Source organism: Xenopus laevis, chromosome 2S, assembly GCF_017654675.1.
Source record: "Xenopus laevis strain J_2021 chromosome 2S, Xenopus_laevis_v10.1, whole genome shotgun sequence".
Taxonomy (NCBI): domain Eukaryota; kingdom Metazoa; phylum Chordata; class Amphibia; order Anura; family Pipidae; genus Xenopus; species Xenopus laevis.
Genome location: NC_054374.1, coordinates 134,083,519 through 134,103,059, shown reverse-complemented (window position 1 = coordinate 134,103,059; position 19,541 = coordinate 134,083,519). Strand labels below are relative to the sequence as shown.

The window sequence follows — 19,541 nt, the reverse complement described above, 5'->3', positions numbered from 1 at the left end:
GGAGCAGTTTACCGGTTTGCGACAACTGCACATGTGCCAAAATGGACAGAAATTACCAAAGCGCCAGAAGAAGACACAAAGACCCAAAAGATGGCTGCGGTGAACTGCGATCCCTGAATCTGCACCAAGGGGTAAGTATAGCGCTAGGGGCATTTCCCCGGGGGGCAGCTAGGCTGGGGGGGAGGAGGGTCTACGTAGGGTAGGGTAGGGGAGTAGGGTTTTTTTTAGTTATCAGTTGAACTCTCCTTTAAACTGCTTCAGTGCAGGTTTATCCCAACACTTTCCATTCTAAGAGAAGTGGTCATGTAGTCAGGGCCAGTGCTCCAATGAGGCGAGTTGAGTGCCCAGCAGGTTAATAGGGGTGGCAAATAAGCGACTCCCGGTACCTTTAAGATACAAATTTTCAGGGGCATTTCAGGAGCCACGTGAGGTCACTTCTGATTTAGAAACTCCACTGCATGTAGTTACCCAAAGTCTCTCATTCAGTGGCACAGTGCAAGGATGATAGCATCACTAAGATAAAAATCAATAGGAAGTGTTTTATATGAAGCTAAGTGTGGCATGTTCATTTTCTAGGAGGAGATACTTTATTTTTTTGTCAGCCAGTTTCTTCTCATATATATATATATATATATATATATACATTTCCTTTCAGCAGTTTATATACTCACCTCAAAAATACCACATCCTCACTATTTCTTGAGGGCTCAGTTACTAACACAAGCACAAAAATAAATGAACATAAACCCTTTCCACAAAGGACAGGATTTGTTTCTATTTGTGCTCTTTGTGCCAAAGAGCCTGCTGCTTTTGCTTTTCTGTATAAGGTGCATTGTGCAAAACACAGAGAATAAGCAACAAGAGAGCCCTTGAATGAACATTAAAAGTATACCCTTCAAGAATGTAGGTGTCTATAAAAATATACTGCATAGAACAGCTTATATGTAAAACCCTGCTTTAACTAAGTAAACCATTTCCATACAGTAGAACCCCCATTTTACATCCCCTGATTTTAAGTTTCCCCTCATTTTACATTGTTGTTTTGTGGTCCCACCTATATATTATGCATAATACGTTACCCTGATTTTACATTTTCCTGGATTTTTTTCTGGTCCCCTGAAAAATGTAAAATGGGGGTTCTACTGTATATACTTTTTAACTAGTATGTGCCGTTGTGTAATCTTAAACAGAAAATTGCTGTTTTAAGTACTAACAGACACCCCTGGGACCATACAATTCATGGTGCACAAAAACAAACCGAGGGCACACATACAGGTCACATGAGCCAATTAATGGACAGTGTTCTGTCTTTTACTCCAACACTTCTTCCTGTTACAGTTAGAGCTGCAGTATTTCTGGTCAGGTGATCTCTGAGGCAGCTCCGGTACCATCACAAAATGGCGGTTCAGGGAAAAAGATGTAAAGGGCAGTATTTACTGATATCTATTTTCCAGTTTGATAAGATTCTTTAATAGGTCACTTAGTTTATTTATCTGTTGATTAGGTAATTATTCTGGGGGTATATATTTCCTTTAAGGGGCTGTTGCTTCCTTTGCAACTTGCACCTGCACATCAGTGATGCTTTCAGTGCTTTTCTATTATTGTGACTTTGCACGTAGCACTCGTGAACCCTTTTGAGTTTACTGCTATGCATAAGTAGTCTATAAAAACCTGTCATGTCTGTCAATTCTGTTATGATTCTGTCATGTTATGAGTAATAGAGGAAGTTGCACTGTCTCTCCAATGGAATATTTCAAGCCACACTGGAAACAAATTTTAACACTCCAGTTGGAATTTTGCACTAAGGCCAATTAAGGTAGTCCATTAACACTATTAACTCCATCTTCTGTACTTTAACTGAGTCCTTTCAGTTGGATCTTCTAACTACACTGTTGCATGCTACAGTGGGTCATCAGACTGCGTTTAACAATTCTTGTATCTGTGGGAGCTTTTCTAGTGTAGCTGAAAGATTTGGGAAAGCTCATATTCCACAGCGGGTGTCGATTCTTGCCTTGGCAGGTGTGTCCATAACAATAGGTCAAAAAAAGTGCCTTCCCTGGGGGGAAGTGCCTAAATCAATTTAATTTCAAGTAGGGAAGCCACCCCCTTTCAGTAAGTTCCCTTTAGAAAACTATTAGCAACAACAAAAAAATTCTGAAAACTGTAACCGTTGTCTCATGGCTAGTCAATAGGAAAAATGAAAGGAGCATCATTGTTTCAATTGAAGGCAGCAGAAAAACCTGAGCTCTCATGTGGAACATTTCCCCTGTTTGAAGTAGAACAGAAGTATGCAGCCTGTAAAAGAACCATTCACGCTAGTGTTGAAAAGCTAGAAATGAGCTTTGTACAATGCAGCCGAATCCTAATGATCCTTCCCTTCATATTTCTAATTAATGTTTTAGACCATGATTTAAAAGTTTGGCAACCATCCTCTCTCGCTTAATGTGCTTAACAGTAGAGGATAGCATAAATAAAGGCTATAAAGCATTACAGGGTCAGCTTGTTTTAAATATGATCAGCTGACTGATGCAATGTGCTTTCAGTTAGTCGTAGGGAATGCTAATAAGCTTCTTCCTTTTCTTTCCCCATGTTACAGGTGCATTGAGCAGAAGTTCAAGCGCTGCCCTGCCCTGCCCACAACCAGTGTTATAATTGTCTTTCACAATGAGGCTTGGTCAACTCTTCTTCGTACAGTGTATAGTGTCTTATACACCTCACCAGCCATCCTGCTGAAAGAGATCATTCTAGTAGATGATGCCAGTGAAGATGGTAAGTTCTAAGTTTCCAGCAGCCTTTAAAAGAACCAAACCACCTTTTTCCTGCCTGTTGTTTTGATTAATTGCCAGTGTAATTCTCTTTCTTGATATTGAATATTTGTTTGTGGTGTAATTGTTATGATACCCCTAATGTATACCCCTTATTACACTCTCAAATCTCAACAGTTGTTGCTGAGGATGTCCCACAGTGTGATAGAATTAGATTTTCTTTGTCAAGAGCAAACTAGAGCTGTAATACTTCCCATTAAGCAGAAGAAACCCTGGCATGTTTGTGAATTACAAATAGTCGCTCACTTCGGGGTGATTTTTCATAAGGTTGGTTGTAATGAAATGTTCCCTGATTTAGTTGCTTCAATGGTATAGTTCAAAATTAACAAACTTTTTCCCATGGTCAATCCAACTAGGTGGGATCTCAACAACTTTGCTGTATTAACATGGGTGAAAGCTAAAAAGTTGTGATAGATGTTTACTAGAATCTAAAGGACCATACAGTAGGTTGGATCTTCCTACTTTGTATAAATGATGGGGCCCTACAATGTCTGTTGCTCAGGCTTCATCACATGCGTGCATGATTGGTGCAAGGGCTGACAAGTTTTGAGGACAAATGCACAGACCCTCTTTCACATTAAAAGTGCTTGTACTTACTCTTTGTTTCTTACAATTTCAGTCTTTCAGAAGGAATATGTGATATAGATAGTGTTCTTAATCAAGCAGCTGACTCCATTGGGTCTGCTTGAGCCTCTGCGACAAGGCTTGTCTCTAAAGCTTGCAATATATTTGAGATGATTAAAAGTATTTGGTTTCCAGAATGACATGCTTACAAAAGAGTTCATTTTCTATTAATGTTCTCCAGAGAATGGCATGAACAGAACATAGCTTGTGGGATTTTGCTTTTTTTATCCTTTCATTAAATGCCTGAATTCTATGGTGGATCATGCCAAACCTATTGTGTGTTTGTGCTTGCGTCCTGAAAAAAAAATTGCCTTGCCATGAATAGCAGTATAATTTGAGCTGATTAGGAACTAAATTATAACTAAAAATGATTAGGATATGCTTGTAGGGGAAGAGGATAGAAATGGCACATTTTAGATTTGTTTATATGTGGTCTCCTAGGATCCTGTATATAGAATATTTGTAGCATAGCTAGCTGACATAATATTTGTGACCGTGTACCATGCCACTTGCTGCATTTCAAATGTTTCTGATGAGGGTCTTTCGTTTTTCATCCATTAAAAAACAGGAAAATGTAGTTGATTCAATTGTTATTCCTTATCTTGTTAGTTTGCCTCCACTTTAGAGCTAATGCCAGGAAGATTGCAAAGTGCAGGACGCACTGCACAAAATTTACTTTGTCTATAAAGTCAGTAGAATTGTCCAGTCATCATTGGCTCTCAATAGAAATATTTTAAATCTGCAAAAGATATTTATATTGGGAGGATTGTAGAGCTGTATATTAGAATCTCAGTGAATTAAGAAAGAATACAAAGCCCAGAATTATCCACTTTGTAGACATTTTCTGTAATTACAGGTGTCCCTTGAATCATATACAGAGCAGGTTGGTCCACTATTGCTCATGCATTCAAGTATTTACCATATACAGTTTTGTGTATTCATAAATGTAATTTGTTCTAATCGAGACGAGAAGCAAAGCACCTAAGTTGTGGAAGATCTCTAGAGTTTTTGGCCACACTCAAATTTTAAAATTTTGGAAATAAGACATCTTTTATCAACTATTGAAACCGCTCAAAACCTCATAGCCCCCCCCCCCCCAGCAGTCTGCTTCCTCTATTATTAGACTCTTTGTAAAGGAGCTTTACTTTAGGAACCTTGAAATACAGACCACCATTTCACTCAGCAATAGAAGTCACATTGTTGCTGATGACTTTTCATTCTGCTGTAAGTTTTGAAAAGAACATCAGGTCCTGGGCATGGCATTTTTTTATTAGTTAACAAGTTGACTCTGCAGTGTCATTGCTTTTAGTTGTATTATTCATTTTAATTGTCTTGAGATGTTGTCCATTCATACTGGAGATGTTACACAGACGTAGACTAATGTGTTTCATATCTGGATATTATATATGGTCATATACCTGTATAATATGTATATGTATAAGGTGGGGGGGCTCCATAAAACACATTTTGGCCAATCCACCTTTGTTTGAAATCCACTAATGTTAATCATACTACAAAGTACAGGACCCAATTTTTTCCTATTCTGTTGACCAGTAATCCCCAAATAGTGACTCGTGAGCAACCCATTGGGTGTTTATTTCAGTGAACTCAAAGCAAGTGATTATTTTTGAATTCCTGGCTTGGAGGCAAGTTTTAGTTTCATAAAAACAAAGTGTACTGCAAAGTAGAGCCTCCTGGAGGCTGCCAGTGTACATAGGTGCTACAATAGCCAATCACAGCCATTATTTGGCACCCCCAGAAATTTCGTTCATGCTTGTGTTGCTCCCCAACTCTTTTTACATTTGAATGTGGTTCAACCCGGTATAAAAGATTGGGGACCCCCTGCTGTGGACTGTAGTGGGTCATTGGCTAACCCAGAAATGCATGGGTATACACCCCCAGGGTGTAGGGAGGCATGGTTGGATGTTTCATCTTCATGGCAACATTTTTGGTAATCATAATGGAGAGACCTAAAGTATCAAAAATGAACCCCAGCTCAGAATTTAACTACTGATACCATGGACATACCGGGTGTGACTGATCGCGGTCAACTTTTACCAGTAACTAAAGCATCAATATAATTATAAGTCCTTTCAAACATATAATTGTAAGCACAATGGTTTGTTTCCTGCCATTCCCAGCGTTCTTTTTTGCCTGCAAATACTCATTGCATGAGCCAAACCTACTCACTCTCCCATCTCCCAGTACTGACGCTGATCACCAGGTAGGCAAGAGGAACCTGGTTCCCAACAGTGGCATGCACGTTCTGCTGTAATTCACAGTGGACAGCAGCCAGTTAAATTTCAAGCCTATGCAGTATCTATAACCTGGTGAAGGAAGAGGAAGCAGTAAGGTGTATTGTGTTTATGAAAGTTCGTATTCATCCATGTCATGGTATATCTATAGAAATAAGTCAAATCAACTGGACTTGCTGTGTTTTTCTTGAAGATGTTTCACCAGTCATCCAACTGGCTTTCTCAATTCAGAATAACTTGTACATAGGATCTTGCTTTGCTGTATATCGAAGGTGTATTGTGGGGGCATAGTAGAGGGTGGCTTTCTGAGCAGAGTTTCTTATACATTAAAAAAATATAATATGAAATTGGGGTTTTATTATCCTTTAGGACCCTTTAGGCTAATTTGATAGATTTCAGTCCATTTTGGTTATAATGACAAAGTGTTTATATATTCCTAATGTCTCAATTGAACCTTAACCTTTAGTTTGTAAACTCTAATCTCTAGGTCCTTCTAACCCCATTGTATTCTGTAATCCTTGTTCGTTATCCACCATTTATTCCCTGTTTGTTATAACTGCAGTAAAGCACTGCGTATCTTGACAGCGCTATATAAATAAATGATGATTATGATGAATTTAAAGATCACAGAAAGATGTTTGTGTGTGCCATATTATGTTAGTCTATACAGATTTTGGTGACGTTTGAACAGAATGGAGCAAGCTACTTCCTTCCTCAAGTTCTATAAATGCCTTTTATTGTATTTTGTCTTTCTTTCTTTACAGAATATCTGAAGGAAAAACTGGACGACTACGTAAAGTCATTACAGATTGTGAAAATTGCAAGACAGAAAGAGAGAAAGGGATTAATTACAGCAAGGTTGCTGGGTGCCAGCGTTGCCACGGGTGAAGTGTTGACCTTCCTGGATGCCCACTGTAAGTACTAAAACCTTGTAGGCAGTAGTTTGAGGATTAATAGGATATATGACACAGGGAGAGATGTTATCTTTCCTACCCAGGAGCTATCCAGTATCTTGCCAACAAAAAGTCCCCTGTACTAACATACAAGAGAGTTTCTCAACCATGTGCAGGTATTTAAGAACTTTGAAGGGAAACTTCTTCTTACACCTAAGTCAGTGTTTCAGGAGTTTTCTAAGAATATTAGAGGGCATATTTCTGTAATTGTCACTTTAGATCCTTTGATGCCAGAGCACATTAATGTTGAACTGCTCCATAATATAATGGTGTCTTAGTAGATTGAAGGGAGCAATATTTTACTAACTGCACATTTAATTCACTGACCATAATAACCTTTTAACCTTCACTATTAACCAGGTGAATGTTTTCACGGTTGGCTGGAACCTTTGTTGTCAAGAATTGCAGAAGATCACACTGCTGTTGTCAGTCCAGACATCACAACTATAGACCTCAACAGCTTTGAGTTTGCCAAACCGGTCCAGTATGGCAAAACACACAGCCGTGGAAACTTTGACTGGAGTTTGACATTTGGCTGGGAAGCAATCCCAGAAGCTGAGAAGTTACGGCGAAAAGATGAAACATATCCCATTAAGTAAGTAATACCAGTTAGGTATTGAGTAGGTAACCTCTTGGGCTTGATCTGTTTTATAGTCCATTTTATAAACAGGGAACATATCCCATTAAGTAATTAATACTGATTATTGATTGTGATGTATGTAACTCCATATGTTCTATGTATATAATTCATGTGATTTAGTTGTATAATCACATTTACTTTACAGTGCGACGCAATATGTTGGCGCTATATAAATACATGTTAATAATAAATAATAATAATAATATCAGTTAGGTATTGAGTATGTAACCTCTTGGGTTTGATCTGTTTTATAGTCCATTTTATACACAGGGAAATCCATACACATACAGCACAAGTGAAATGATATTTTCTCTAGGAAAATGAACAACCAGATTTTAATTATTGTTATCCAGGAGCGAACACTCCAGATCAAACTTTCCGTTCTTTTTTTTCTTATTATACAAAAAGCAAGTATATGTCCAACTTTCGTCAGGACCTTACCACCTGTACTGGTAAGGAACTGACAAAACTCTAGTGCTTTCCTTCCTCAAAATTTTACACCCATTACAGGAACTTCTGACTTCTCCTACTGTCAGTCAGAATGACCTAAGGTTACTTAATTCACTTTTTACTTTATTTGTCCATAATAGTAATAATAAAAACACAAACTACAAAAATGCAGAAACTGTATCCTTTGTGTGATGAGCTAAACTGCCTCACTTTTTTTAGCCGAAATATTTGTGAAATGGTGAAATTTTGTTTAAATTTCACCAAATGCATTGGATTCTTGTAGCAAATGCACTGAAGTAAATTCGTGTCATTCCAAGCGCATTGAAGTTAATTGACAGTTTTCTCAGCTTTTTCTATTAGCTCTTGTCCACCCATAGACATCGAGAAACACCTCCTGCCAGCTCCTTAAAATTCACAGCTTCCCTGGATCCTCCTGCTTATCTGTGACAATCAATTATGCCTTAATCATTTCCCTAACTGTCACAGATTCCCAAAATAACTCTTTCCTATCGGTCTCACTGCTGGGAAAATATGAAACACAAGTGGAACCTGAAAAAGGTAGAAATGCTCTGTTCCCCAGAAAGGGCAAAGGTCCCACTAAGGCCAGGGTCCACCAGTAAAAGCCTCCTGTTTCCTGACATGCCAATCAAAAAAACTGACTCTAAATTGCTTGAAACTAATCAGAGGCAGCGCCTTTGCTTATATATAATAGCAAATACCAACATAAGGAAGGGTTGTCCATTAAGATCAGGTGATGACTGCTGGTTTTTGGCACATTTCTCTAAATGTTTCTTTAAGGGGCCGATTCACTAAGTTCGAGTGAAGTATTCGAAGTAAAAAAACTTCGAATTTCGAAGTGTTTTTTGGGCTACTTCGACCATTGAATGGGCTACTACAACCTTCGACTACGACTTCGAATCGAAGGATGCGAACTAAATCGTTCGACCATTCGATAGTCGAAGTACTGTCTCTATCAACACAGAGTCACTGGACATGCGACTGGGCAGCATCTTACTACATCCTTCATCGTTTCTAATCCAAGGACAGATGATAAAATAAAGAAATTAAACTGTGAGTGAAAATGCTTACTTGAGTTAGTTGTATATTGGTCGCTAACAAGGGTCTCTCACTATCCTAGGTCTCCTACGTTTGCCGGAGGTCTCTTCTCCATCTCCAGAGAATACTTTGAGCACATTGGATCATATGATGAAGACATGGAAATCTGGGGAGGAGAAAATGTGGAAATGTCTTTTAGGGTAATTTCCTTTTGTGCCTTATTGTGGAGGGGGGCACAGATGGTGGTTAATGAGCGGTGGACTTTTATGTGCATCTATAGGTGTTTTTATTATGTTTTATAGAGTTATGCACACTTACATCTGTCATAGTGCAGGATACTAATAAAGAAATAACACTAAAAGCTTATTTAGCCAAATTATTCCATAAATAGAGAAGATACACTTAACCTTGTTAAATGGTAGCAAGTAATGTGCAACAAGTTCTTAATTGCTGCCTTAATTTTTTTCACAAGACTTTTATGTAATTTATGTCATTCCAAAAAGGGCTGCACATGCTACTGCAGAATGATTCTCTCTCTGTATGTGAGCAACTGCTTCGTGCTGGGCCTGTGACTCAGCTCCTGACTCATGTCTGCACTCTGCTAATGGCACATACCAATATTCCTTTAGGTCTGGCAGTGTGGCGGGCAGCTGGAAATCATTCCCTGCTCTGTTGTTGGTCATGTTTTCCGCACAAAGAGTCCTCATAGTTTCCCCAAGGGTACCCAGGTGATCTCCAGGAACCAGGTGCGCCTGGCAGAGGTGTGGATGGATGACTATAAAATCATATACTACCGGAGAAATGAGCAGGCTGCAAAAATGGTTAAAGAGGTATGTATTATAGATGCATAGTTTTCTCCATATTGTTTGTGTGTATGTGCATATATGTTTGATTACAATTTTAATATTATTTTTCTGCCTGCATCTATATAGTAGAACTCCTGCATAGTTCGAAATCCTTGCAAGGCCCAATTATAGCAGGATTCTAGACCTGGAGCAAAATTTGTGGCTTTTACAACTTTATCGCCAACTACAAACATTGCTTATGGATAGTGGGTTGGTGGCCATATGGGTAGCAAAACCATTTGTAGAATGTCCATTGAAAGGACTAGGAAATCTTGATTCACTGTGTAGTGTCTAATTCTTAGGCACCCCTTCCCCATCGCATTAGTAAAGGTGAATCGCCTGCACCTCTAAGGCTAAGGTAAGATTCGGGGGAGATTAGTCTCCCAGCGACAAATCTCTTCTTAGGACGATTAATCTCCCCAAATGCCTTCCAGCCGGCAATCGTTGGCAGGATGGCATATGTATCGATTCGTTTTCCAAAGTCGCCCGATGTTGCCTTACGAGGAAATTTTGGGCGACTTTGGAAGGGAAGGCATTTTGGGGAGATTAGTCGTCCGAAGAAGAGACTAATCTCCACCGAATCTTACTGTGTGCCACCAGCCTTATGACTTAGCCATTATGCAGTACAAAGTGCTGTACTGTGCATGGACCAAATCTGAAAGTCTGCCCAATGCACAGGGGGTTAATGTGCTTTTATCTTAATTGCTTTGATAGCTTATACTTGTAGTGCTCTACTCATACATTCAGTTTGCTACTAACAGTATTTGCAGAAGTTACATTTGCTCGATCGAACAGTTTGGAATCCTAATCTGCCATCTAGTGGTAGGAAAATAGAACAGTCGCATACAGATTTATGTATAAAATGTCTTTCAATGCTGCTGTCAGGGCAGACTGTCTGATTTGTTCCTTTGCACCCATGCTTCCAATGTTTTATTTTATTGACTTTTTTAGAAATCCTTTGGCGACATTTCTAAAAGACTCAAGTTGAAAGCAGACCTGCATTGTAAGAACTTCACATGGTACCTAGAAAATATCTATCCTGAATTGTTTGTACCTGACCGGGATCCTACATATTTTGGTGCGGTAAGTGATGTGCCCTTATAACGTCTTAAATGTGGATGAATTCGACCTACAGATATTTAAAATTGTGAGCTCTTGTTTGCAGGGCCTATAGTATGCAATGCCTTTAGGTGCCCTAGGTGATGAAGAGATGCAGGAAGGTTTGTTAACACTCAGCTTATGTCTTTAATTTAATGATTATATATTTAGTGATCTTCTTTCCCCATAAGGCTGATGCCAAGCATGGCAATGCCAGCTCTTTCTGTATCTACCATTTTTGCCAAAAGCCTTATTTATTGGGCTGCATTGTTCTCTAAAGGGCTACCTTCACCCTCAATGCTGCGTGTGCAGTGCTGGGCGCTATTCTTTATTGCAGATAGATCAACCTAGAATCCGTTTAACTGTGCAGTTATGGTTCTAGGTGTTTCTAGCTATTATGGTTACCAGATCACTTGAAAATTCAGGGACAAGTCTAATAAATGCATGTTGCAGGGTTGCATTGATCAGTACCACCCTTCCAGCTGGATTTTCTAGACATGTCCCTGGATTTTCAAGTGATCTGGTAAACCTTATTTAAAGTACCGCTATCAAATGTGAATGTTTGTGCGTAAAAAATATATATTTTTTTTCTAAAAGGAATTATAACCAGTTTCTTGCTTTCAATTCTCCTGTTATGAATGGGCCTCTCTTGTGGGGACGTGCCAGAAGTGTTCCTTTATGAGCCTTATTTTTCTTTACAGGTTAAAAATGAAGGAACTCAGCACTGCCTTGATGTAGGGGAGAACAATCATGGTGGAAAGCCACTGATAATGTATCCATGTCATGGAATGGGCGGCAACCAGGTATGTTGGTGGTACTATCACTTGTTTCTGTTGAAATGGGTAGTGTGCTTTGTGTGCCAGATACATACTTAGGCTAGGGCCAGACTGGGCCGAAATCAGCCTGCTGAAACCCGCAAGCCTATTTCAGTCCCCAGCCACTACCAGAATCCTCTGTTGTGCATATCTACCTGAGTCTAGTAATGTACCCATGTCATGGAATTAGATGATGGGCAGGGCCAGCTAAGACTAGGTTTAATGCAGCAATGTCAAAGCCCCCAACTTTGAAAAATGCTTTAATAGATATGTGGAACCTGTGTGTGTCTCTAGCCTTTAAAGGAGAACTAAACCCTCTTGCTAATAAAAACCCCTACCCTCCATAGTCCCTGCTCCCCCCCACACAGGTGTCAACATCTGTAAATGACCCTAAGCCTGTAATTACCCCTTGTTTCAGAGTCAGTGCAGCAGAGCTCACGAGGGCCATCTTCCACCCTTTGGTAATCTTCGTTAATTAAGCGTTGTATCGGCGCATGCGCAGTTGGTGCAGTCTTCCGCTTCTTGATAACTGTACATGCACCGAAAGTGATGGAAGTGCAGGAAGAAGACCCAAAGATTACCAAATCGCTGGAAGATGGCATTTGCGAACTCCGCTGCGCTGACTCTGCAACGAGGAGTAATAATAGGCTTAGGATCTTAGGTTTAGGAGCATTTACAGATGTTAACACCAGTATGGGGGGGGGCAGGGAGGGGGGACTATGGAGGGTAAGGGGTTTTTATAAGCAAGGGGGTTTAGTTCTCCTCTCTAACTGCCAAGGGATGAGACAGATTTTAGTTTAACAATAGCTTAAGAAAATATCAAACATTTATTGTGATATTGTATATTCTGTTGTTTGCAAAAGGTTGGTAACCTTATTTCTGTGCTCTACTCTAAAGCCAGGGCCAGAATGAGAGCTTTAGAAAAACATCAAGTAATTTACACTGTTTGCATTTTGGCACTACATATTTTATACAGTTCTCTTGGTATTGGGATTTATATTATGTGACATGAGGGACGACAAGCTATAACAGTATGTGCCGTGTACATGGCATTTTGTCAGCTGGTGGATTTCAGCTCAAAAATCCATTTGTTCTCAGTGCAATAATAACATTTCATCCGATGCTGTTCCTCTGCCAGCAGTGAAAAATGCCACGTGTGATCTAGCACTGTGAGCTGTATTTTGTAAAGGTAGAAAACATACCCACTGCTGGGTTGGCTGTAATAGAAAATGTAATAGTAGAGACACAGCCAAGAACTGTAACATGTTAGGGATATTGTATTTCTGAGCACTTATACTAAACCTTACCTTTGCTGCAAACTTTATTCTATTCTTATCATAGAGCAGGCATGTCCAAAGTGCGGGCCAGTTGCGGCCCTTTATCAAATTTACACTGGCCCTGAGCCTCCATCATGAAATTAATAATAATGCGGCCCGCCAGCATAGTTCCATCAGGAATCACGTAGATGTAGCAGTAATATTAGTGAAATGATCTGCCACTTGGTCTATACTGCTGCCTGTGTGCTGAAGGTGTTAGTAATAGACACGTACTGGCACATAGTGACGCGACACGTACTGGCACATAGTGACGCGTCGCTCTCACATACTTCTTTACTTTACAGTACTGGCACGTCAATACTTCTATTGTAATATTAGTGAAATGATCTGCCACTTGGTCTATACTGCTGCCTGTGTGCTGAAGGTGTTAGTAATAGACACGTACTGGAACATAGTGACGCGTCGCTCTCACATACTTCTTTACTTTACAGTACTGGCACGTCAATACTTCTATTGCACCTTCAGCGCTTAGGAAGTATGCGAGAGCGGTGCGTCACTACGTGCCAGTACGTGTCTATTGCTAACACCTTCAGCACACAGGCAGCAGTATAGACCAAGTGGCAGATCATTTCACTAATGTGCCCAAATATTACGGCTACACGATTCCTTATTTAAATGAGTTAAATGGTGTTAATGGTTCAAAGAATGTCAGGCCCACACATTTTCACCTAACCAAATCTGGCCCTCGTTGCAAAAAATTTCGACACCCCTGTCATAGACGATATATATCTGTATAAATGTAGTGCTCCGCTTGATCACTTAAATATACAATGATGCAGGTTTAAGGGCTGTACAGGGGGCATTAAAGAAAATACTCAGTCTGCAGCTCTTTATAATGAGCTCTCTAATTCCCCCTGTACAGTCTTTAAACCTCCTTTATGATCTATTTCATTTAATTAAAAAAGGGATTATCATACATGTTCTTCAAATTATGTAGTTTACTACATCCAGTGTCCATGTGGAAACCGTTCAGCCCATACAAGATTGAATTCCACAGCATTGTTCTGTTGGGAATTAAATAGTAAAATTGTCAGATCCTCATCATTTTAAACAAGCGGGACATAATTCTTCCCAACTGAGATATGCGGTAATAGAATCGATTCCTACACCGAGAATTCGAGGGAATAGAAAGCTGTATTTTAAAAAACACTTGTGCTTTAAATTCATACCCTGGAGACTAGGGATGCACCAAATTCACTATTTTGGATTTGGCCGAACCCCTGAATCATTCGCGAAAGATTCGACCGAATACCGAACCAAATCCTAATTTGCATATGCAAATTAGGGGTGGGAGGGGGAAAACTTTGATTTTGAAAACACATGATTTGAAAACACAGTTCCCTCCCCGCCCCTACTTTACATATGCAAATTAGGATTCGGTTCGCGAATCCTGCTGCTGAGAAAGGCCGAATTCTGGCCGAATCCCGAACCGAATCCTGGATTCATTGGAACCCTGGGATATAAACCAAGATTATGATCTGTATCGCTTGGTTTGGTTTCTGAGTAATGCTGTAAATCTTTGGGTATACTGTATAATGTTCTTTATGTAGGGGAGAAAGAGTGAAGGTCTGAAAGCCATGTAATGGATATTGTATCCATTAGTCGCCTCTTCTTCAGGGCGACGAATCTCCCCAAACTGCCTTCCCGGCGGCTAGAATCTAAATCACCAGCGGGATGGCACTCGGAGTGTTTCGTTTTCCGAAGTCGCCCAAAGTTGCCTCACGAGGATACTGTTGTTATAATAATGTTTATTTTTTTTATTTTCTGTTGCTCTGCAGTACTTCGAATATAGCACACACAAGGAACTACGCCATAACATTGCGAAGCAACTATGTTTGCGTTCCAAATATGGTCCTGGGCAAGTGGAGCTTGGAGAATGCCAGTACAAGGGGAAAAAGACAACTGTGCCAGGCAATGAAGAATGGGAGCTTACAAAGGTAAGGGATACAGTGAAAAATATATCTTCTCACTAATACACACAGGGCCTCATTTACCAAAAAAGCACAACATTTTATTGCATTTTTTTTACTCAGAATTCTCACACAATAGCAGTCCTCTGCAGTTCACTAGTTCAGAACTAAATTAGCATCTAAGTTGCACACAAATGACATTTGTCTTCCTGCATTTCTGTCCACATTCCACTTAAGTCCAGTGGCCTCAAAGACATCAGCATGTCATGCAAACATGAGTTAGTGCCACCTTCTAAGGGACTGGTTCTCAAACCATTTGAGTTTTGAGCTTTGAGTAGGGGAAGCTCAGTCTGAAGGTCTGTTAGGGTAAGAATCTGGGGAGAATGTCCATTCCTAGATACACCCACTGCGTATCTTGTTGTTGTTGTATAAATATATGATGATGATGATGATGAATATGCATTTGCTGACTTAGACATTCTTAATATTATGATTGATATTTTGACCAATATTATACCTATATCTGTATTCATTTCAAGAGCTAAGGCAGCCATAACCAAGGGTTGGACATTGAAGGGAGGTCCTGGCCAAAGGCTAGATCTTTAGTTGGGGCCTGAACTGAAAAAAGTTTGACAACCACTGTTCTTATTGAACTCTGGAAGTAACACCTCCTCCAAGCTTGAATTTGGGAGTGTTTATAGGAATAAGTATCTTTACAAATCATGTTAGAGCATGCAAAACTGTGTATCTATTTGAACTCTTTACACCTATGCTTTCATAAGTGAGCCATACAATCACCAGTGGTGTTATTCATCACTTACCATAGCACAGTGTTTGAAATTCAACAATCCTTAGTATGGTTTAAGTAATCTAGAGTAAAGACCTGCTACTTCTTCAGTTCCCATTGACAGGTTCTAAACAGGAGTACTTCCTACCTTTACGGTTACAGGCAGGATCCAATATTTTTTGCACGCAACCATTTACAATTGTAGATCTTAAGCCATGATATAATTAAATGACACAATGTTCTTAACCTGCTTTTATATATCTCTATATATATATATATATATGAAATTCTTTCTCTATACAGGATCGTTTACTTAGAAATGTGGGTTCCAGCATGTGTTTGACAGCACGAGGCGATCACCCATCCACTGCAGAATGCAACCCTGCAGACATTCACCAACGCTGGGGCTTCAGCTAAATTCTTTGAGCAATAGTAGCTGGTGGGTACTAGTAGTTCCAGCTACCACTATGCCTTAAGTGCCTTTTTAATGCACTGGACCTTATGAAAGGATCTATCAGTGACCAAAGTGATCCATTTTGGATGTTTCATCAAATATACAAGAACTCCCATATTGTCCTTCACAGATGTGTTTATTTTTTACAAATGTGCCCTACACAAGCAGTGGAAAACCAAATAAACCCAGATAATATGAACACAGGTTTTAGGACTGCACCAAAATGCTAGTGTCTTAAGCCAAACTGAAGTCATGGAATCAAATCTGCAGTCTCTCTCCACCATCTGCTCATTTTATATACAGACTGAATTAAACAACTACAAGTGCAGTCAAGGAAGTTTTTCTTGTTTCTTCATTGAGGACTTGAAATATAAGAACAGTTCCTCCCTAGAAATAGTCTTGGGTCTTGCCAGCCGAACATTAGAAATCAACTGACATCTTTACATTTAGACAATATTTTTGCAGATTGCCTTTTATTAATAGATCTTGATATTTTGGAACAGTGACCTCAAACATTTTGAACATAAGAAGACAAACCAGCCCAAACTGTATGGTACTGGTGCTATAAGACCATGCTTTTGCAAGCGAGAAATTTCAAACCGAAGGGAGTAAACTTTGGGTTAAATGATCTGAATAATGCCCTTCAGCTTGCTGGACTGAGTTACATAGTGATAAGTAATTTATCTGGCTATTTGTAAGAGCTGAATATTAAATGCGCAGTCTGCTTTTAATAAGAGTAACATTTTACTGATTGTATTTGCTTTTTATTAATATGAAGGGTTGGTTTTGTTTTGTTTTCCACATGTCCATAAAAGGCATTATGGAGCACAATACAAGACTAAATTACTGTGACACGTAGTATTTATTTGTTCCATAAGAAGAAATCCTACTTGCTTATGTTTACTTTAATAGTTTTTTCAGGATGATCTTGTGTCCGTCTAATCAGTCAGTTTGTTTTTATTAACGAAGATACACTATATACTGTCTAACATCTCATTCAAAATCCGAGGGTATTAGTGTGAAGGTGGTCCTCCATTTGCTGCTAATAGAATCTTTACCCTCTACTCCTCTAGGAAGACCGGCAGCATTCAGGTTGGGTACTGATGTGGGACAATCGTCCCTTCCAATTCATGACACTGGTGTGCAGTTGACTTGAGCTCAAGGCTTTATGCAGGCCACTCAAGTTCCTCTACTCCTATGTCTGCAGACTAATTGTGTATGGACCTTGTTGTTTGCACAGGGTTATTATCCTTCTGAAATGCATCATTTTTATACCTTTATAATAATCACATACATCTTATATGAATCAATTACACATAAAAGCCAGCAGTGCTCTTTTGTTCCATTTGTTTGGTCTTCATTACAGATTATCAGCAGCAGCCATTTCTACTTAATGTGTTTTTTCCTCCTATAGAGATATGCTGCATCATCACTCAAACAACAACATGCATAAACCACATAGGAATACACATAGGGATGTGTGCATGTTTTACTTTACTAAAATACATTCCACTGGGAGTTATAGTTCACCCTACTACATTTCTAAGAGGTGGCTTGCCGGCACTTTGGTAGAAGGGTTTTAAATGATTTGGATGAACTGCATGTTTGGTGACACATCTCAATCGCTAAAGAGGCTATAAACGTTAAAAAAACAACATTCTGAAATTTTGTTTTCTTTTAATAGAGGCTTATTTCTACTTTCTAATTTATTTAATTGTCTTGTTTTGCTCTGTGCATAATTTATTCTCTGCTTAGCAAGAAACGCTGTGCTGTTCTGTATCTCACGCACATGTAGAACCACAAAATACAGCCAAAATAGCTAAGATAAGATGCTTTTTAAACAATGACATGAGGTCTCAAGTGCTTCTAGTTTAAAGCCTGAAGCTTTTAAGATCAGTATGTGGCTATGTTCTAACACAGTGCTTTATTTCTATTTGTACATATAACAGTGAGCTGCTAAACTGTTACTGTTAGCCTCTGCTGCAGAATATACTTTAAAAGTGCCTTTATAGCATCATGGACCATTTCGCCCATCTGACCATTCTTGTCCATATGTTAAAATGCAATAAACTTTGAGAAATTGTTCTGGGCACTATGTCTTAAGATGATCAAATATACTTCCATACATTTTATCTTCTATCTGTTTTTTCAAGCTGTGAGTCGTTTTGCAAAAATGAATGTTGCCTGCAGAGTTCCATCATAAAATCGAATTCCTTTGGGCCAACATATGAACAGGTGCTGATCCAGATTACCTGAAAACAATCCTACTCTAGGTTTTTATACTAAACTGCTACTGCTGTTGTTGAACCATGGCTTGTTGCATTTGTATAGCTTTATCTAGAAAAGTATCTGCCACAGACTAGCCAGGTGACTGAGGTGTATATGATGTATACCTTTAAAACTGTACCATGCCTAGGCATTAACCTTTGATGCTGAGCACATAAAATGTCCCAGGTAAGTACGGAATTAATCATGCCACCTCCACATACAAAACACACCAAAACGCTACTTTCTACTTTAAGGGTAAGGTCACACTGGGTGTTTTGGGGAGAATTGATCGTCTGGCGACTAATCGCCTCGCCTTTGCAGCGACCAATCTCCCCAAACACCTTCCCTCACTCTGCGCCGGCTAAAATGAAAAATCGCCAGCGCTAATTGTCGGTGCTAATCACACGCGCCGATTAGTTTTCTGAAGTCGCCCGAAGGGGACCAATCTCCCCAAAAGCCTTCCCTCACTCTGACAATGAGCATTAATATCTCATTCAAACACATTCTGCCAAACTGCAAAATGATAAATAACGGTGTGATAAGCAATAAGCATACATAACATTCTGGATATTGTTTAAGGAAGGGTGATTAAGTTGGTATTTGTGGGACATATGATGGCCAGTCTCGGAATGCTAATCTGGCCCCTTCTCTATATAGTTGTTATGGATAAAATATATTAGATATGTATCCTTATTCATAACAACTCTGTAAAAAATTAATATATTGTCTTTGCTGCATACGTTCAACTTGTATTAAAACTGTTGGTGGAATTTGACATAAAAGTTGCACAGTCCATGGTGCTTAATGAGCTGGAGGTGGGCATTGAAAGTACGGTTTCTATTTTTGCAGATGATACTAAATTATGCAGAACTATAGGTTCCATGCAGGATGCTGCCACTTTGCAGAGTGATTTGTCTAAATTGGAAAACTGGGCAGCAAACTGGAAAATGAGGTTCAATGTTGATAAATGCAGGTTATGCACTTTGGCAAAAATAATATAAAAGCAAGTTATAGACTAAATGGCAGTGTGTTGGGAGTTTTCTTAAATGAGAAGGATCTAGGGGTTTTTGTAGTTAACAAGTTGTCGAATTCTGGGCAGTGTCATTCTGTGGCTACTAAAGCAAATAAAGTTCTGTCTTGCATAAAAAAGTGCATTAACTCAAGGGATGAAAACATAATTATGCCTCTTTATAGGTCCCTGGTAAGGCCTCATCTGGAGTATGC

The 19,541-nt window shown here is 39.3% G+C and overlaps 1 protein-coding gene across 2 annotated transcripts in view; it reads left to right on the top strand.

The window, feature by feature from the left end:
* The window catches only part of galnt6.1.S (polypeptide N-acetylgalactosaminyltransferase 6 S homeolog), a 38,953-nt gene extending 21,923 nt beyond the window's left edge, over positions 1-17,030 (top strand). For both annotated transcript variants that reach the window (XM_018250105.2, XM_018250106.2), the window contains 9 exons: positions 2,597-2,769; positions 6,469-6,618; positions 7,018-7,252; positions 8,886-9,003; positions 9,433-9,633; positions 10,600-10,731; positions 11,448-11,549; positions 14,677-14,835; positions 15,899-17,030. In XM_018250105.2, the coding sequence (XP_018105594.1) occupies positions 2,597-2,769; positions 6,469-6,618; positions 7,018-7,252; positions 8,886-9,003; positions 9,433-9,633; positions 10,600-10,731; positions 11,448-11,549; positions 14,677-14,835; positions 15,899-16,012 (1,384 nt within the window). In that variant the 3' untranslated portion in view covers positions 16,013-17,030. The remainder of the gene's footprint in view (positions 1-2,596; positions 2,770-6,468; positions 6,619-7,017; positions 7,253-8,885; positions 9,004-9,432; positions 9,634-10,599; positions 10,732-11,447; positions 11,550-14,676; positions 14,836-15,898) is intronic.
* Positions 17,031-19,541: the final 2,511 nt, after the last annotated feature.